The sequence below is a fragment of the Physeter macrocephalus genome, chromosome 11, assembly GCF_002837175.3.
Source record: "Physeter macrocephalus isolate SW-GA chromosome 11, ASM283717v5, whole genome shotgun sequence".
In the NCBI taxonomy this organism is placed as follows: Eukaryota; Metazoa; Chordata; class Mammalia; order Artiodactyla; family Physeteridae; genus Physeter; species Physeter macrocephalus.
In genome coordinates, this window is record NC_041224.1 from 167523615 (window position 1) to 167544891 (window position 21277).

Sequence of the window (21277 nt, forward strand, 5' to 3'; positions counted from 1 at the left end):
TAGTGATGTTGAGCATGCTTTCATGTGTTTGTTGGCAATCTGTATGTCTTCTTTGGAGAAATGTCTGTCTAGGTCTTCTGCCCATTTTTGGATTGAGTTGTTTGTTTTTTTTATATTGAGCTGCATGAGCTGCTTGTATATTTTGGAGATTAATCCTTTATCAGTTGCTTCATTTGCAAATATTTTCTCTCATTCTGAGGGTTGTATTTCATCTTATTTATAAACCATAATAATTTGATTCTTGACTGACACAGGTTCAGCATTTTTAACTGCTAAGCCTACAGAAAACTATAGGTAAACGCCAGTATAAATCCTAATATCAGAGTAGATGGAGATCTTAAAGTATCCCATGTCCAGGATTGATAGTCAATGGGTATAAAGGGAAAAAAGAGGAAATGCTTTCTGTTAAAGAGCAAAGAACTCCAATGCCTTCTGACTCTGCTAAAATTCTGGAAAGTGTTGAACATAAAGCAAATGTTTAAGAGAGAGTTAAGCTTATGCTAAAGTAAACACTACTTCAAGGGCTGTAGACTCATTGGGCGAGGCAGGGTAGAGCCAGGCAGACCTCACTTTGAATCCCAGCTCTGTCATGTTGGTGGTTGGAAAGTTACTCAACCTCTTTTAGCATCAGTTCTTTACCTGTAAAATGGGTATAATTATACCAACTTAGCAGGTTGTTGCAGAGATTAAATGAGATGATGGGTAGAAGAGGCCTAGCTCATAACGGGTGCCTACTAAAGGGTATATGTTTCAATTGTTATAAAAATGATCTCAAGGGCACACGCGCGCACGCACACACACACCCTCATTTCACAGAGAAATCTTCGAGGTCAAAGTATGGGTCTTAACAGCAACACCAGAACTAGAATCTCTACCCTCCTTCATTCTGTCCTTCATTCTGGCCACTGAATTCTTTCATAAAGGAGAAGGCCAAAGAATGAACAATAGAGAAATACTGAATTAATAAATAAATGCATGAATAAGCTCAGATGTCTCATGGCATCACCAGTGTTATAGATTTAGTTTGATAGCTCATCCCAAAAGCATTTCTCTATTGGGTAGTAATTAGATGTAAAGCCATGCAGAGGCTACACATGGATGCAAAGATAATAAGATATGATCCCTTTCCTCAAGATCTCATTGTCTAAGCAAAGAAAATTCAGGCACAAGTCCAGATTCAATTCAGACACGTTTTAGGTTATTACATGTATTGCAACGAAATAAAAAGGATCTCGCCACATATCACCACAACATGTATAATAAGTTCCTTACTGAAAATTACTCCAGAATTATTTCCTCCATTCTCTATGCCTTTATGAGCCTTAAATCTGGCACAGATTAGTGTCAGGTTGGTAGCATTGTACCATGAAAGGAGAAAAAAAAAAAAAGACAAGGCCATCTAAGAAAGAGTGATATGAAACACTGCCCTTGACCTTTAGAATTGTAAGGTTTTATTTTCTAATAAAAACTGCAGGATATAGGTATGAAACCATATGTATTCCCAGGAAAAAAATTTATATTTCTATTAATCTAAGAGTCAAGTCAGATTATAGAAACTAATTTAAAAGACTACAACTACTATGAAGGGGCCAGATAATAAGCAGCCTCAGAATTCCCCTACCCTATCAGTGTAGCTGGAAATAGATAAATAAGTAAGCCAGCCCAGACTTGTGAATCCTACAGAGTCCTAATTTGTAGTAGCCATTAGAATTTTTTTTTAGCCATTAGAATTTAATGCTGGTGGGACTTCCCTGGTGGTGCAGTGGTTAAGAATCCACCTACCAATGCAAGGGACACAGGTTCAATCCCTGGTCCGGGAAGATCCCACATGCCACGGGGCAACTAAGCCCGGGTGCCACAACTACTGGAGCCCACATGCCACAACTACTGAAGCCCGCGCACCTAGAGCCCGTGCCCCGCCACGAGAGAAGCCACCGCGATGAGAAACCCGCACACCACAGCAAAGAGTAGCTTCCTGCAACTAGAGAAAGCCCGCGCGTGGCAACAGAGACCCAACGCAGCCAAAAATAAAATTAATTAATTTTTAAAAGAAAAGAATTTAAAGCTGGTAATCCCAGAGCCAGAAGGAATTGTGAAAGCTGTCTTTTCCATCCCTCTGTCTTCCAAACTTTAGAACCCACAGAAAGATGGGACTCTCCCTTGCCTCCGTAAATGTCACCGCCCCCCACCACTACTCCTCGTGGCTCAGGAGGGCGTGTAGATTGGAGGCTGCCATCCTGCCTCACCTCCAAGGTGAAGCCCATCTGCTGGGCTCTAAACCACTTCCCCTCCCTCTTCCCAGGACTCGGTCCTCTCCACCTTTCGCTTACTTCTCAAGCCTCCTGTTTCGCTTCCTCCTGTCACGCCACCTTAGATGACTCCCTGTCTCCCACCTCCCTTCCCAGCCTCACATCACGCCTGCCAAGGTCGCCCCACCCCTTCCTCTGCCTTGTTTCTGTAGGCGGGGGCCCAAAGTTCTCTGCCTCCATTTTTTATGAACGTTTTTTCCTTAATATCCAAGGCATGGAAGGGCTTTAGTACAGTGCCTGACACACAGTAAGTGTTCAAAAATAGCAACCTTGATTAGCCCTGTTACTGTTATCCTTATTATTTCATCCTCACAAATCCACCAAAGCCTCTTTCAAGTCACTAACACCCTACCCATCCCACAGCTGGTGACCTGTTCTCTGCTCCATTCTCATTCACCTTCGACAGGTTAATACATCCCTGCTTGTTTAAAATTCTTTCTTTCTTTGGCTTCTAGGCCACCCTCTTACCCCAGCATCTCACACAGATTTAAAAGTTAATCAGCATATATAAGTGGCCTTGAATTTGCAAATCCAAAGCCCTTTGCCTGCTGCTGCCTCTGGCCACCACATGCAAAAGCAGATGATACAAAACACAGCCTGCTCCTACATTGTACATGTGACCCCTCTTCCCCCACATTGTCACGGGTCTCCACTCAAGTGTCACCTCCCAGAGAGGACCTCCCTGACCATCAGGAGCATCTCAACCAACGGCAAAGCTCAGTGAGCCAGAAAGACAAAACCAACGTCACACTCTCCCCCCCACAGGTGATTCTACTGTTGACTCACTCCTTGCTCACCTGAATCAATGTCTCCAGCTCCTGTGGGCTCACACAGATATGATCCCGCAGGAATTCTGCCTTCTCCAAGGCAATAGTGTTCTTTTGGCTGCTCTCAAAGGGCTGTTCCAATGCCCGGAAGACGAGACCGCCCGTGACGAGGTAGACCACCACGACCACGAAGATGGCAACCACTGTTTTCCATTTCATGACGGTCTGCAGGCCCCCCTGGGAGGCACCTTCCATTCTGGCTACCACCGTGGCTCGGGAGGAGATGGAGAGGCGTGGGGCCGCGTAATGCCCGTTAGCGGTGCCCTTGGGCTGGCACACTGGGGGCGCTGCTGCAGGAACGGCCACTGAGAAACGGGGTGGGTGAGAGGGGAGAAGAGAGTTTGTTTATAAACACAAAGCCCAAAACTTGTCGGAAACAAAGCACAGATGTCTTTCTCAAGCCAGCTTTCAAATGTGAGGATTAAAAATTGGTTCACCAAGGCTGCAGTGGGGGAATTCAATCAGTTGCTAGGTGCCTGTTGAATTCTAAAAAAGTGAGCACCAGGAGTTCTAGTTTTCACCAAAAAAATAATATTAATTGAGTCTGAAATGTTTATATTTCTCTACAAGGGCCCAAATTTGAAAGCCATGTCTCTGTTATTTCTCATTCATTTTCTCCCTTAGTTTCCTTGTTAAGTGATGTGTAAGATACACAACAAACCATGATATTTTAAAAAGAGACATACTGTTCAATTTGGAGAAGAAAAGGTAGGAGAAGGATACCCAGCAGAATTGTCCAAGTGCTGAGGGCTAGGTAATACCAAGAGTATAGAAGAGATGAGCATCTAGCAAGTGTAAAAGTTCTGTTATCCAGGTCTGTGGTCACAAAACGGAAGAAGGGTGAGCTTGCTATAATGAAGAGTCAAAAACCAAACACAGTGACACTCAGATCAAGAGAGAGAAGCAGGAGGACATGGAACTCACCTCCCCCTACGAACACATCAAAAATACATCTACAGGTTGAGACCTGTGCTCTTGGGAGGGGACTCAGAGGAGAAGGGAGATTTCATGGGTGGAGACTCTCCCTGGGAAGTGAGTGGTTCAAGCCACATATTGGGTGCCCCAACCCTGAGGTCCTACAAAAAGAAGACGGCCCCCTGGAGGGCTGGTGGGACTAACAGGAGGGTTGTGGGAAGCCTGGACTCCACTCAGGAGGAGTGTGCTTGTGCTGGCTTGCTCCTGAAGCAGGGGCAAGAGGGCAAATTGAAATCAAGCAGGTGGCTGGCTGGTTTCCCATGACTTGCCCAGTGTATACACCAGCCTGATCCAAGTGAACATTCCAGCCTTGCTTGCCTCCCATCACAGCTCCACACTGGAATGAGAGCTGCCATGGCCAAGGAAAGACCTGAGTCGTGAGACACTGAGGTAGCTCAAACCTGAAGCAACATCTAAGAAGGACAGAGGCAGCCATTGCTGTCACTTATACAAGTGGCACATCAGAGGCAGTCCAGATCTCTGATAGTGGCTGGACCGCCACGGACTGTACCCCAGCCCTCACTGAGTGCCTGTGCTAGCTCCTCTTGCTCCAGTACTGTTCTACTCTGGAGTGAGGGTGCCAGTGCTGGGAGGGGGAGAGCACATACTTGAAGGGAACTGAGCCGGTTTGGAAGCCCAACTCTCACAGCTTCTGCTCTAGCAACTTGGAACCTGACCCTGCTCCCCCACAAGGTGATGATGGACACTTAGCACAGAAGCTTCAGCTCATACCTGCTCCAGCCCTAGTCCCTCCATCTCCATCCCCACCTCCTACCAAGATAATAGCTGCCAGCACAACCTGAGGAAAGATATGGCTCGTGTTCACATCAAATCCAGCTCTCCCACCAAAGCCACTGGCAGACTCAGACTGTAAAGGAATGCTCCAACATAAGGAGCAATGGGTAACAGTTTTACCTAATTTCATAGAGACAGAGAAAGATAAGGAAAATGAGAAGACAGAGGAACTTTCTCAATTGAAAGAGCAAGAGAAAACCCCTGAAAAAATAATTAATGAAATCAAAATAAACAAGTTACCAAATGAAGAATTCAAAGCATTAGTAATAAGAATAATAACTGAATTAGGTCAAAGAATAGATGAGAATTTTAACAAGGAACTAAAAAATGTAAAAGAAAGAACCAGTCAGAACCAAAGAATACAATAACTGAAATGAAAAACACACTAGAAGGAATTAACAGCAGATGAGGTGACACAGAAGAACATAGAAGGGATCTGGAAGATAGAATAACAGAAATCACCCAATCAGAACAGCAAAAAGAAAAATAAATTTAAAAATCAGAACAGTTTAAGAGGTCTCTAGGATAACATCAAGTGTACCAACATTCACATCATAGGGGGCCCAGAAGGAGAGAGAGAGAGAAGGGGGTTGAAGATATATTTTATGAAATTATGACTGAAATCTTCCCAAATCTGAAGAAGGAAACAGATATCCAACTCCAGGAAGAACAGAGAGTCTCAAACAAGATGAACCCAAAGAGACCCACACCAAGATATATCATAATTGAAGTGGCAAAACTTAAAGATAAAGAGAGAATTCTAAAGGCAGCAAGAGAAAAACAAAGAATCATATACAAGGTATCCCCCAGAAGGCTATCACCTGATTTTTCTGCAGAAACTTTGTAAGCCAGAAGGGAGTACCATGATATATTTAAAGTGCTGAAAGGGAAAAACCTGCAACCTAGAACACTCTATCCAGCAAGATTATCAATTAGAATTGAAGGAGAGATAAAGAACTTCCCAGATAAGCAAAAACTAAGAGTTCATCAATACTAAACCAACCGTAAAAGAAATGTTAAAGGGTCTTCTCTAAGTGGAAAAGAAAAGGCTACAAGAAGAAGTATCTATAGGAAATGAAAAATCCCACTAGTAAAGGTAAATATACAGTAAAGGCTGAAGATCAACCACTTAAATAAGCTAGTACAAAGATTAAAAGACAAAAAAGTTGTAAAATAAAGTATAACTACAATAATCAGTAAAGGGATAAACATGAAGATGAAAAATATTACATCAAAAAAAAAATATGTGGGAGAAGTAAAAAATGTAGATCTTTTAGAATGTGTTTGAACTTGAAGAACTACCTGTTTAAAACAAATAGATACAGGTCAACACATATGAACTCCATGGTAACCACAAGTCAAAACCTACAACAGATACACAAAAACAAGAGAGAAAGGAACAAGCATACCACTAAAGAAAATCATCAAATAAGCGAAGGAACTAAAAGAAGAAGAAAAGAACAAGGAAGAACTATAAATACAATCAGAAAACAAATAACAAAATGACAATAAGTACATACCTATCAATAATTACTTCAAATGTCAATGGACTAAATGTTCCAATCAAGACATAGGGTGGCTGATTGGATAAGAAAACAAGACTTATCTATATGCTGCTTACAAGAGACTCACTTCAGAACTACATACAGACATAGACTGAAAGTGAGGGCGTGGAAAAAGATATTTCATGCTAATGGCAACGACAAGAAAGCAGAGGTAGCAATACTCACATCAGACAAAATAGACTTTAAAAGTCTGTAACAAAAGACAAAGAAGGGCATTATGTATTGATAAAGGGATCCATACAAGAAGAGGATATTACATTCATTAACATTAATGCACCCAATACAAGAGTACCTAAATACATAAAGCAAATATTAACAGACATAAAGGGAGAAATTGACAATACAATAATATAGGGGACTTTAACACCCCACTTACGTCTATACACAGATCATCTAGATAGGAAATCAATAAGGCAACAGTGGTCTTAAATGACACAATACCAGTTGGGCTTAATAGATATATATATACAGGACATTCCATCCAAAAACAGCAGAATACACGTTCTTTTCAAGTGCACACAGAATGTTCTCCAGGATAGGTCACATGCCAGGCCACAAAACAAGTCTCAACAAATTTAAGAAGACAGAAATTATATCAAGCATTTTTCCAACCACAAAAGTATGAAACTAGAAATCAACTACAGAAAGAAAAATGCAGAAAGCACAAATCCACAGAGACTAAACAACATGCTACTAAAAAACTAATGAGTCAACAAAGAAATCAAAAAGGAAATCAGAAAAAACCCTGAACAAATGAAAATGAAAACACAACTTTCCAAAATCTATGGGATGCAGCAAAAGCAGTTCTAAGAGGGAAGTTTATAGCAATACAGGCCTCAAAAAACAAGAAAAATTTCAAATAAACAACCTAACCTTCCATCTAAAGAAATTAGAAAAAGAAACAAAAGGTATTCAGATTGGAAGGGAAGAGGTAAAACTATCACTATTTGCAGATGACATGATACTCTATATAGAGGAACCTAAAGTCTCCACACAAAAACTATTAAAACTGATAAATGAATTCAGCAAGGTTGCAAGATACAAGATTAAGAAACAGAAATATGTCGTGTTTCTATACACTAATAATGAAATATCAGAAAGAGAAAGTTTTTTATAAATCCCATTTAAAAATCACATAGGGGGCTTCCCTGGTGGCGCAGTGGTTGAGAGTATGCCTGCCGATGCAGGGGACACAGGTTCGTGCCCTGGTACGGGAAGATTCCACATGCCGCGGAGCAGCTGGGCCCATGAGCCATGGCTGCTGAGCCTGTGCGTCCAGAGCCTGTGCTCCACAACAGGAGAGGCCACAACAGTGAGAGGCCCGTGTACCACACACACACACAAAAAATCACATAAAAATACCTAGGAATAAACTTAACCAAGGAGGTGAAAGACCTATGCTATGAAAACTATAAAACGCTGATGAAGGAAATTGAAGATGATTCAAAGAAATGGAAAGATATCCCATGCTCTTGGATTGGAAGAATTAATATTGTTAAAATGTCCATACTACCCAAAGCAATCTACAGATTTAATGCAATCCCTATCAAAATACCAGGGACATTTTTCACAGAACTAAAATAATCCTAAATTTTTTATGGAACCACAAAAGATCCCAAATTGCCAAAGCAAACTTGAAAAAAAAGAACAAAGCTAGCAGTATCATGCTCACTGACTTCAGACTATACTACAAAGCTACAATAATCAAAACAGCATGGTACTGGCACAAAAACAGACACAAGGATTATTGGAACAGAATAGAGAGCCCAGAAATAAACCCATGCACTTATGGTCAATTAATCTATGACAAGGGAGGCAAGAATATACACTGGAGAAAAGACAGTCTCTTCAATAAATGGTGCTGCAAAAACTGGACAGCTTCATGTAAAAGAATGAGATTAGAACATTTCCTCACACTGTATACAAAAATAAACTCAAAATGGATTAAACACCTAAATGTAAGACCTGAAACCATAAAACTCTTAGAAGAGAACATAGGCAGAACGCTCTTTGACTTAAACTACAGCAATATTTTTTTGGATCTGCCTCCTCAGGTAAAAGAAATAAAAGCAAAAATAAACAAATGGGCCCTAATTAAACATAAAAGGTTTTGCACAGCAAAGGAAACCACTGACAAAACAAAAAGACAACCTACTGAATGGGAGAAAAGATTTGCAAATGATATGATCGATAATGGGTTAATATCCAAAATAGGTAAACAGCCCACACAACTCAATATCAAAAAACAAAAAAACTCAATTAAAGATGGGAAGAAGACCTGAACAGACATTTTTCCAATGAAGATATACAGATGGCCAACAGGCACATTAAAAAATCCTCAACAGGGCTTCCCTGGTGGCACAGTGGTTGAGAATCTCCCTGCTAATACAGGGGACACGGGTTTGATCCCTAGTCTGGGAGGATCCCACATGCTGCAGAGCAACTAGGCCCATGAGCCACAACTACTGAGCCTGTGCATCTGATCCCACATGCCGCGGAGCGGCTGGGCCTGTGAGCCATGGCCGCTGGGTCTGTGCATCCGGAGCCTGTGCTCCGCAACAGGAGAGGCCACAGCAGTGAGAGGCCCATGTACCACAAAAAAAAAAAAAAAAAAAAAAAACCAAAAGCGTACGCCCTTAAAAAAAAAAATCCTCAACATCACTGATCATCAGAGAAATACACATCAAAACCACAGTGAGATATCATCTCACACCTGTCAAAACGGCTATCAACAAAAAGTCTACAAATAACAAATGTTGGCAAGGATGTGGAGAAAAGGGAACACTAATACACTGTTGGGATTGTAAATTGGTACAGCCATGATGAAAAACAGTATAGAAGTTCCTCAAAAAACCAAAAATAGAATTACCATATGATCCAGCAATTCCATTGTTGGGTATATATCTGAAGAAAATGAAAACACTATTTCGAAAAGATACACGCACTCCAATGTTCATAGCAGCATTATTTACAACAGCCAGGATATGGAAGTGTCCATCAACAGATGAATGGATAAAGAAGATGTGGTATATACACACAATGGAATATTACTCAGCCATAAAAAAGAATGAAATTTTGCCATTTGCAACAACACAGATGGATTTGGAGGATATTTTGCTTAGTGAAATAAGTCAGACAGAGAAGGACAAATACTCTATATCACTTATATGTGGAATGTAAAAAATAAAACAAACTAGTAAATACAACAAAAGAGAAACAGACTCACAGATATAAAAAACAAACTAGTGGGCACTTCCCTGGTGGTGCAGTGGTTAAGAATCCGCCTGCCAATGCAGGGGACACGGGTTCCAGCCTTGGTCCAGGAAGATCCCACATGCTGCGGAGCAACTAAGCCCATGCGCCACAACTACTGAGCTTGCGCTCTGGAGCCCACGAACCACAACTACCAAGCCCACGTGCTGCAACTACTGAAGTCCGTGCACCTAGAGCCCGTGCTCCGCAACAAGAGAAGCCACCAAAATGAGCCCGCACACCGCAACGAAGAGTAGCCCCAGCTCACTACAACTAGAGAAAGCCCGCGCACAGCAACAAAGATCCAACACAACCAAAAATAAATAAATTTTAAAGAAAACAAACTAGTGGTAACCAGTGGGGCAAGGGAAGGGAGAAGGGACAAGATAGGGGTACAGGATTAAGAGGCACAAACTACTATGTGTAAAATAAATAAGCTACAAGTATATATTGTATAGCACAGGTGATATAGCTAGTATTTTATAATAACTATAAATGGAGTATAACCTTTAAAAATTGCGAATCACTATGTTGTACACCTAAAACTTATACAATACTGTAAATCAACTAAACATCAATACAAAAATTTTCATTGGCTTAACATAATAAATAAATAAATAAATAAATAAGCAAGCAAGCAACAAGGATGTATTGTACAGCCCAGGGAAATACAGCCATTTTTTGCAATAACTTTAAATGTAGTACAACCTATAAAAATATTGAATCACTGTTTTACACCTGAAGCTAATATAATATTGTAAATGTACTATACTTCAATTGAAAAAATTAATCAGTGTAAAGAAAGTTTGGGTTTCTGACAACTACTAAAGGTAAGGAAAAAGAAAGGTGGTGATAATGAGGGAAGGAATCAAAGACTGATGTTATATTCCGATTAACTTGGTTTCCTGAAAAAAAAAAAAAAGAATAATAAAATAGACCCTAAACGTATTTCTCAATAGAAAATGCAATGAGTTACATGTAATCACTCCTGATCTATTAATGATAGAATTTTTCTTCTATTTTCCTCGAATAATAAGTTATTGGAAAAGAAATTTCCCCTGGTTTGAACACATCGAATTCTCAAAGGTCCCTGCTCTCTGTAAGGGCAATTTCATCACCTTGGATATAAATATGTTAATTTGGGGACTCTTCTGGAACAGCAGGAAATTCAGCACAGTGTCACACACAGAATGGTATCACACATTTCAGAAATCAGCCTGGTGCGCAACAAATGGCCATTTTCCTTCACTTTTGTTCTCCTTTTATAATACTAATGCTTATTATGGCCTCTGTCAAGGTGCAGCTTGGCTGTTGTGTAAATAATGTATATTAGGAGATGACAAACCTAATTATCTAAGTGAGGCAAACGGTCCCACTCGTGAGAGTTAAGCTGCTCTATCTCTGCCTTGGGGAACTTAGGGTAAATAAAAGTGTAGGAATGTCACTCCTCCTCACTCAAAACACCAATGACCCTGACAACACCTGCAAGAATCTAGTTTGTAAAGTCTGCCTTTCCTCGTAGAACCTCAAAATCAGATTTTCTCTTTGGAAACCAAAGTTGAATATCAGCTTTTTATTGTACATTATTCTATCAAATAAGTCAGTAAATGTTACATTTCCTTCTGACCTACATGAACACAGAACTCTCTGGAATCTCTGACTTAAGAATTAGAATTAGCACCCTGGGCATTATGTTCTTGCTAGTATTCCCTAAAGGCATTACTTTCAGGTTCCAACTTGCCCTTGTTGATACAGAGAAGTCTAGCCTTGCCCAGGCCTGCTTCTTTCAACTTTGTCCTCATTTCCCATTCTTTCCCCTCCTCACTGTATCTTAATCCCTTGTGCCTCTCACCATCACCATGGCCAGCAGCCTCATCCAGGCCACCATCATATCCTGCCTGGTCTAATCCAACAGCCTCATAAGTGATCTCCTTGCTTCCACTTTCAACCACCTTCTGACCCATAAGTCTGGGGGTTCAGTACCACCTCTAGAAGCACCTCCTCCCCTTCCCCCTGCTCCCTCTGTGGTCGGCAGAATAACAGCCCCCAAAGATGCCCGTATCCTCATCCCCGGGACCTATGAATATGTTACCTTACGTGGCAAAAGGAACTTTACAGATCTGATTAAGTTAAGGATCTTGAGTTGGGGAGATTATCCTGGATTATCTGGGTGGACCCAGTGTCATCACAAATGTCCTTATAAGAGGAATGCAGGAGGGTCAGAGAAAGAAACAGATTTAAGGACAGAAGTAGAGGTCCAAGTGATGTGGCCATAAGACAAGGAATGTAGTCAGTCCCTAGAAGCTGGAAAAGACAAGGAACAGATTCTTCCCTAGAGCCTCCAGAAGGATACAGCCCTGCCTAGACCTTAATTTCAGCCCAGTAAGACAGATTTTTAACTTCTGACTTCCAGAACCATAAGATAATAAATTTGTGTTGTTTTAAGCCACTAAGTTTGTGGCAATTTGTTACAACAGACACAGGAAACTAATACACCCCCCACTAAATTAGGTCTCCCTTGGCCCCCACTCTCTGCACTATGATGTTAACAGAACCTGTTTGCTCATCATTGGACTTAGAGCTCCAGGAGGGCAGGCACCGTGTCGACCCCCTCATCTCTTGTACCCCAGTAACCTGCCCAGTGCCTGACACATAGTGGGAAGCCAATCATTGATGGCTGATTGAAAGAACCTTCTAATGAAAAATGAAAGGCAGGAAGAAATGTTGGCACTTCCAAACCACGCCTACAGTGGTGGATGGCGGGGTCATATGGAAAACAGCTTGACATTCCAGCAACCCTGGACAGGTCCTCCCAACACAGCAGTGCTCTGTTCACACCTCCACACCTTCACGTGTGTTCCCTCTGCCAGGAGTCCCGTCCCTACCCCATCTGCCTGGGGAACTCCCATCCTCCTCAGTCTCAGCTCCAAGCTGCCTCCTCTGTGAAGCCATCCTGGCCTCTCCAGGCAGACTCGACGTGACCGTCTCCCCACAAGACGATGAACTCAGAGTCAGAAGGCTTGACTTTTCAGCATTGGATCTCCATTTCTCGGCACAGTGCCTGGCCAAGAGCAAATATTTGTTTTCTGTTGTTGTTGATGATGATGATGACTCCTTCGGACTATAAACAGAAGCCCCATCAGAATCACCAGCCCCCTCAAGAGCAAGCATTTACTTAGCACCAAATGGGGCTGTGCTGTGGTGGGGATAAGGCACCGTCCCTCCCAGCTTCACGGGGTTGACAGTCTACTAGTGAACATGCTCCACAGCGTCAGGTAAAAAACATTAGGAGGAAGCCTCTCTGGGTGACAAATGATGGCCCTGAGCATGGAGATCAGTTTCCTTCACTGACCTGCATGATAAATGATTCCAGGGCTTCTAGCACCCCTGAGACTGGGCAGAATTGGGCTTGAGAAAGGTCTTTGCGGGCCAGTTCCTGGTGCCAGTTTGCTAAGAGACTGAGCCTGGGAGCAGAGTTTGAACAGAATCCACCAATCCCTGAGTTCCAAAACACCAGAAACAAAAACCAGAGAATTTCGATCCCAAACCCACCAGTGTCTGGGTGACCTTGAAACCGCCACTTAGTTTCTGTTTCCTTATCGGACAAATGTGAATAACAATGGCCACTTTTTTTTAAAAAAAAAACCCTCATGATTCTTGGGAAATGCAAGCCGCCCTGACTTACTGATTGGAGTATATTTGTACATATCATGAGTATTGGCAGGGACCTCAGAATGTTACAAAACCTTTTGTGCATTTGATGAAAAATGGAGTAGGTTGCTTTAGCAAAGATGACTGTACATTTCAATGGCTAGGAAAGGATTTGGTTTGTGTCTTTTCCTTAACTTGGATAAGTTTACAAAGGATGTTTTTTTTTTTTAATTTTTTAAACATCTTTACTGGAGAATAATTGCTTTACAATGGTGTGTTAGTTTCTGCTTTATAACAAAGTGAATCAGCTCTACATATACATATGTTCCCGTATCTCCTTCCTCTTGCATCTCCCTCCCACCCTCCCTATCCCACCCCTCTAGGTGATCACAAAGCACCGAGCTGATCGCCCTGTGCTATGGCGGCTGCTTCCCACTAGCTATCTATTTTACATTTGGTAGTGTATATATGTCCATGCCACTCTCTCACTTCGTCCCAGCTTACCCTTCCCCCTCCCTGTGTCCTCAAGTCCATTCTCTACGTCTGCATCTTTATTCCTGTCCTGCTCCTAGGTACTTCAGAACTTTTTTTTTTTTTTTTGTAGATTCCATATATATGTGTTAGCATACAGTATTTGTTTTTCTCTTTCTGACTTACTTCACTCTGTATGACAGTCTCTGGTCCATCCACCTCACTACAAATAACTCAATTTCGTTTCTTTTTATGGCTGAGTAATATTCCATTGTATATATGTACCACATCTTCTTTATCCATTCATCTGTCGATGGAGACTTAGATCGCTGGCATGTCCTGGCTATTGTAAATACAGCTGCAATGAACATTGTGGTATCTGACTCTTTTTGAGTTATGGTTTTCTCAGGGTATATGCCCAGTAGTGGGATTGCTGGGTCGTATGGTAGTTCTATTTTTAGTTTTCTAAGGAACCTCCATACTGTTCTCCATAGTGGCTGTATCAATTTACATTCCCACCAACAGTGCAAGAGGGTTCCCTTTTCTCCACACCCTCTCCAGCATTTATTGTTTGTAGATTTTTTGATGATGGCCATTCTGACCAGTGTGAGGTGATACCTCATTGTAGTTTTGATTTGCATTTCTCTAATGATTAATGATGTTGAGCATTCTTTCATGTGTTTGTTGGCAATCTGTATATCTTCTTTGGAGAAATGTCTGTTTAGGTCTTCTGCCCATTTTTGGATTGGGTTGTTTGTTTTTTGGATATTCAGTTGCTTGTATGTTTTGGAGATTAATCCTTTGTCAGTTGCTTCATTTGCAAATATTTTCTCCCATTCTGAGGGCTATCTTTTCGTCTTGTTTCTGGTTTCCTTTGCTGTGCAAAAGCTTTTAAGTTTCATTAGGTCCCATTTGTTTATTTTTGTTTTTATTTCCATTTCTCTAGGAGGTCAAAAAGGATCTTGCTGTGATTATGTCATAGTGTTCTACCTATGTTTTCCTCTAAGAGTTTGATAGTGTCTGGCCTTACATTTAGGTCTCTAATCCATTTTGAGTTTATTTTTGTCTATGGTGGTAGGGAGTGTTCTAATTTCATTCTTTTACATGTAGCTGTCCAGTTTTCCCAGCACCACTTATTGAAGAGGCTGTCTTTTCTCCACTGTATATTCCTGCCTGCTTTATCAAAGATAAGGTGACCATATGTGCGTGGGTTTATCTCTGGGCTTCCTATCCTGCTCCACTGATCACTGTTTCTGTTTTACAAAGGACGTTTTAATTAATCCATTTCTTCTGCTCAGAAACCACAGTTGCTCTCACTCTAATACTAAGTTGCCTTGTGACCTGGGATCTGTCACTGGAGCTCTCTGTGCCTGGAGCCACCAAAGAAGCAAAATCGGGCAGATGGTGGTGACAGTGGTGGTGCAGATAATAGGAGTTCCTGCCACTTACTGCACACTCACTTTGCGCCTGTGCCTCTGAAAAACACTTGTTTATATTGTTGCATTTGGTCCTCACCATGAGGTATTATCTCCCCTGTGTGAGTCCAGGTCCTCCCAGAAGCAGATGCCAAGAGGGGATTAAATGTGCAGGGCAGAAATAGAGACACAGATGTAGAGAACAAACGTATGGACACCAAGGAGGGGAAGTGGTGGGGGTAGTGGGGGTGGTGGTGTGATGAATTGGGAGATTGGGATTGACATAAATATACTAATAAGTATTAAATGGATAACTAATCAGAACCTGCTATATAAAAAAATAAAATAAAATCCAAAAATTTTAAAAAATAAAAATAAATGTGTATGGATTTTACTAAGGGAAACGCAGTCAGGTGGCGAGGACAGCCGGCAGACACACTGTGAGTCGGACCACACTGATGGAGAGCAGGAAGGAAGGGTGGGTGTGGGAGTCCTAGACCACCTGCAGCCCAAGAAAGCTCAGCATGGCCATCAAGGAGTTCTTGAGCCAGAGTCAGCCATCTGAGGAGTCCTGTGTCTCCCAGGAGAGGCCTGCTTTAGGGTCCCTGCTGCCCTCGGCCACGGGCTGGAAGCAGCCCACAGGAAGTGTGCCCACAGAGGATGTCAGAGCAGCAGGCAGGCTGTTGCTCAGTTATACTCCCTCCAGTTGGAGGCCTGCGTGGCGCATGCCTGCTCACGGCCACCACACATGCCCACTTCACAGACAAAGAAACTGAGACCCAGAGAGCTTAAAGGACCAAGCCCAGGTCAGGTGGCCAGAAAGTGGTGGAGCCAGGATTAAAATGAGAATCACCTGACCTCAAAGTCAGTTCCCTGGACCGTAGGAACAGAAAACTAGGAAAAAAGAAACTCCAGGTGGAAAGAGCCCTTTCATCTAAAATGTGTCAATAATGGATGAGGCATATAAAGTAATGGCCTATCGGACTTCACAACGCCAACAGAAAAGGATTTGGCAGCAAAAGTGCTGCCAAGACTTGATGAGAAAGAAAATGCTGGAAGACGATAATTTTCATTTTAACATGTTTCCTCTCAAACAGTACCCCATTCCATTTTTTCCATAAATGTGGGTGGATATGCGGGCACATGTGGAAATCTTTTTCTTCTTGTTTGAATTTGTTCAATTTTATACTATTCAGGCTTTCCCAAGCCCCATACACTTTACTGCATCATCCATTCATACATTCAATCAACAAACCCATGAGTTCACCAGGCACCATGCTTGGCCCTGGGGATGTATATATGAATAAGACACATCCCTGCCTTCAGAGGTAGTGGGAGAGTTGACAAAGATCTGAGGCAAGATCTAGCTTATCTTCACAAAGCCTTCTGTGGCAGGCCGTGGTCATTATCTATCCCCCTTGGACAGGTGAGGAACTGAGGCCAGGGGAGGTGACACTGAGTAGCCTATCACAAGCTAGTAAGCGGTGACATCCTTGGATCCAGCTTCAGACCCCTAACCCCGAGTAACCCCACTCCTCCACAGCACCTGGAACAAATGGCATTTGGGATGCTGGGTATCGAACGGGATTCGGGGTATCCTGAGAATGTGAAATGCAGCCACCTCGGAGGTACCACAGTCACATAGTAACATGACTCTGCCTGTCAACCCACGCAAAGTACAGCTGTGACCGCAACACACTGGTGAGAGGCAGGGAACACTCGCCTCCCCTCACCAACCACCACCAACCCCCCCGGGTCTGGAATTGTTCCAGGGCCACCTGCATAGGCAGCTCAGAGTTTCCAGAGAGCCCCAGGTTAAAGCTAAGCCTGGAATCCCCAGAAGGCTTCCCTGGCTGGACCAGAGGGTGTGTGTTGGGAAGAGAGAAGGAGAGACGAGGAGGAGACCATTCCAGCCCCATCATCCCGCGGTTGTCACAGCAGCTGGTTTCAGCCATGATCTGCCTCTAAGAACAGCCAAGAGAATGTGTGTGCTCCGTCTGATTCCACATACCTTGCAGCCAAACCTTGTTTTTCCTGTTTCCATGTGACAGGTTCACCTTAGACATGATCAAGCTGGTCCTGGTAAGAATGCAATGACCATCACTGTAACAGCCTTTATTTTAAAATCCAATTATTAGAGAAATGCAAACCAAAACTACAAAGAGGTATCACCTCACACCAGTCACAATGGCCATCGTCAAATAATCTACAAACAATAAATGCTGGAGAGGGTGTGGAGAAAAGGGAACCCGCCTACGCTGCTGGTGGGAATGTAAATTGGTACAGCCACTGTGGAGAAAAGTATGGAGGTTACTTAAAAACCTAAAAATAGTTACCATATGATCCAGCAATCCTACTCCTGGGCATATATCCAGAGGAAACCATAATTCGAAAAGATACATGCACCCCAGTGTTCACAGCAGCACTGTTTACGATAGCCAGGACATGGAAGCACCCTAAATGTCCATCAACAGAGGAATGGATAAAGAAGATGTGGTACATATGTACAATGGAATATTACTCAGCCATAAAAAAGAATGAAATAATGCCATTTGCAGCAACATGGATGGACCTAGAGATTGTCATATTGAGTGAAGTCAGACACAGGAAGACAAATTTCATATGATATAGCTTATATGTGGAATCTAAAAAAAGGGTACAGATGAACTAATCTACAAAACAGAAAGAGAGGTACAGATATAGAAAACAAACTTATGGTTACCAGGGGGTAAAGAGGGGGGATAAATTGGGAGATTGGGATTGACATATACACACTGCTATATATAAAATAGATTACTAATAAGTACCTACTGTATAGCACAGGGAACTCTACTCAATACTCTGTAATGACCTGTATGGGGAAAGAAGCTAAAAAAGGAGTTGATATATGTATATGCATACCTGATTCCCTTTGCTGTACAGCAGAAACTAACACAACATTGTAAAGCAACTATACTCCAATAAAGATTTTTTTTAAAAAAGAAAGAATGCAATGACACTCAGTCTAGACATACTAAATAACCAAGCCATGTCCCCAAAATGCCACCACAGACGAGGCTCTCTCTTTAGGTTTTATCATTGCCCTCTCCTTCTAGCCCTCCTTAAAAACTTCAGGCTTTGTTTCCAGATGGAACAGACCAAGGTATCATGAAATTTCTGGGACAGAGAGCCACGACAATGGGAAGCAAGACTGAAAGGGGAGGAAGAAGGAGATAAGAATGTGCTGCCACCTTGACTCGGCTCTGTCCTCGCCTCCTCTCACTTGAATTGCTGGGACAGCCTCCAGTCCTGCCCCTCTTAAATGCATCCTCCACATCCTCCAGGGGGCCTCTCCAAGGCGTGGATCTGATCACATCCATCTCATCCTCAAGCTCCACTCCAGGCACCACGGAGCTTCAGAAGGACATGCAGGCTCCATGGCTTGCAGCAAGACTCCCTTCCAGGACCTCGTGCCTGGCTGTCTCCCCAGCCTCACCGGCTGCCACACCCCACACGCAACCTTTGCCCCAGGCAAGCAACACCCAGGACCCTGCATGCCGAGCCCAGAGGAACAGGTCTTGCTTCCCAATTCCTTTCTCCTTCTCACTCTTTATCTGGCCAACTGCTCCTCATACTTCAAAACTCTCTTCATGTGTTACCACCTCCAAGAAGTCCTCCCTGACTGCCCACCCCTCAGTACAATCAGATGCCCTTCCCCTTGAGATTTTCTCTATGTCTCAATGTGGAGCTTAGCACAGTACCTACAGCTGGAAGGCTCCTAGGTACAATTTGCTCGTTCCTGAATTCATTCATCCATTCATGCATAAATCTGCCTTATGCCAGCATTTATGATATCAAGTTTGCACACATGCCCAAAGGAAAGTCTGACTGCTGAGTTCACTGAATCTGGGGCTAGTGGTTGTTGTTTTCTCACAGACAGACATCCTGAGTCAAGGTGTTAAAATTCTCAGAAAGCAAATAGTCCAAGGAGAGCTTGTAATCCACTTCACTGTGCTCCAAACGCTCAGTTCTGAGCTTTCTTGTTCTCTTCACAAAGGGCTAGAAGGTTCTCTTTTACTCATGAGTACAAAATATTTGGGGGGATTAAAAAAAATCTGTTGAATGGAATGAATCACCCTCGGTGAATCACCTCTCTGGTAGCAAGCAGGCAGAATTTCCCTCCAGCCTGCCTTGCTGGGGTTCCTCTGACTAGGACCAAACAGCATAAATTTGGGTTTGAGGACCCAAAGGCTGAAGCCCTGGCCCATTAGTGCACGCCCAGCCTGAGAAGAAAACAAAGGTTGCTGGATTCATTTGGGGCTCAAAGGATCACTGACTTCTCAGGACTAGTAAGCAGATGGTTTCTCCTAAGCTTACCCAACTCTCTTGTTGTATTTATAAGCCAATGGCATGGCACAAAGTCAGGGGTCTTCACCAGCAGACAGGGCCTGGAGAATGAGGCTCTTGGCATGGAGGCCTCAACTCAGGCAGCAGCACAAGGGATGGAGAGGAGGGGGTCAGAGACAAGGGGTGTTAAAGAGGTAAAATCCACGGGTCCTAGTGATTGACAGAAAGTGAGAAGTGTGGAGAGGGCAGGATCCAGGATGACACCCAAGCGCCTGGTTAGAAGAGCGTGCTGTTCTCCAGGACAGAAAAGGCAGGAGGCCTGGGTTTACAGCTTCTGTGGCACATCCAGGTGGCCATATCCAGTAGACATTAGACTTAAGGGACTGGAACTCAGGGACAAAATCTAGCTGGAACCCTAGGTTTCAGAGTGATGAGAATATAGGTGATATTGAAGCCACAGGACTGGACGAAATGGTCCAGAAGGAGATGGAGAATGAGAAGAGAGTAAAAGATGGTGCTCAAGGGAGCAACATGTAAGAGACAACAGAGAAAGAACTAGAAAGAATGAGAGAGCAAAGGGGGAGCACCAGGGTGTGGCTTCCTAGACATCAAAAGTGGTCAATCTTTTTTTTTTTTCCTTTATTTATTTATTTATTTATTTATTTATTTCACTTTTGGCTGCATTGTGTCTTCGTTGCTGCATGCAGGCTTTCTCTAGTTGCGGCGAGCGGGGGCTGCTCTTCGTTGTAGCGTGCGGGCTTCTCACTGCGTTGGCTTTTCTTTGTTGCGGAGCGCGGGCTCTAGGCGCACAGGCTTCAGTCGTTGTGGCGCGCGGGCTCAGTACTTGTGGCTTGCGGGCTCTAGAACGCAGGCTCAGTAGTTGTGGCACCACACGGGCTCAGTTGCCTTGCAGCGTGTGGGATCTCCCTGGACCAGGGATCGAACCCATGTCCTCTGCATTGGCAGGCGGATTCTTAACCACTGCGCCAGCAGGGAAGTCCCGAAGGTGGTCAATCGTACTCCACTCCACTCCCAGCATCATTCCCCAGGCCTGGTCTGCTAGAGGCCTCAGGGGGCGTTTGATGAGCTGACTGCTGTCTCGCAGGATTTGCTGCTGATGATTAATGTCCTTCTCATAGACCATTTTCTCTCCCTGGCTTCCAGGAGACTCTCTTCAACAGACCTCTGCTCCAGAACTGCTGGTCATTAGAGGTTACTCCTGGTGGCAAGCAAGATGCCTTTATTGCTGCAGTGAAATGAACTCTCACTTACGCCCACAAGCGCATGAGCCAAGAACCAGAGCTATTTCTTGTATGTGCTGAGCTGGTCAGAACAGCTCCGGCATTTCCCACAGGTCTGCTCATCTTTCGGGATCCAGGGCTGCCTACCTTCTGGCTCTGCCAACAGACCCCAGACTCTGCCATGTTGGCGAGAGGGACTCATTTGTCTCGACTCCACGGTCAAGGCTGAAAGGTGCACAGCCACGGCTGGGGTTCCTTTGTTCCGAAATGCTTCATGAATAATATGTTTTGTCTCCTGCTCTAAGTTTTTCCTCCACAATTTAAATTAGCTAGAGCACTTTTATTTTGTTTGTTTGTTTTGGTTTTGGTGTGTGTGTGTGTGTGTGTGTGTGTGTGTGTGTGTGTGTGTGTGTGTGTGTGTGTGTGTGTGTGGTACGCGGGCCTCTCACC

The 21277-nt window shown here is 43.3% G+C and overlaps 1 protein-coding gene across 1 annotated transcript in view; it reads right to left on the reverse strand.

Moving 5' to 3' along the window:
* KCNK10 (potassium two pore domain channel subfamily K member 10) overlaps window positions 1-21277 on the reverse strand; it is a 141199-nt gene that overhangs the window by 71111 nt on the left and 48811 nt on the right. Inside the window, exon 2 of the mRNA XM_007105681.2 lies at window positions 3107-3441. Within this exon, the coding sequence (XP_007105743.1) occupies window positions 3107-3441 (335 nt within the window). The remainder of the gene's footprint in view (window positions 1-3106; window positions 3442-21277) is intronic.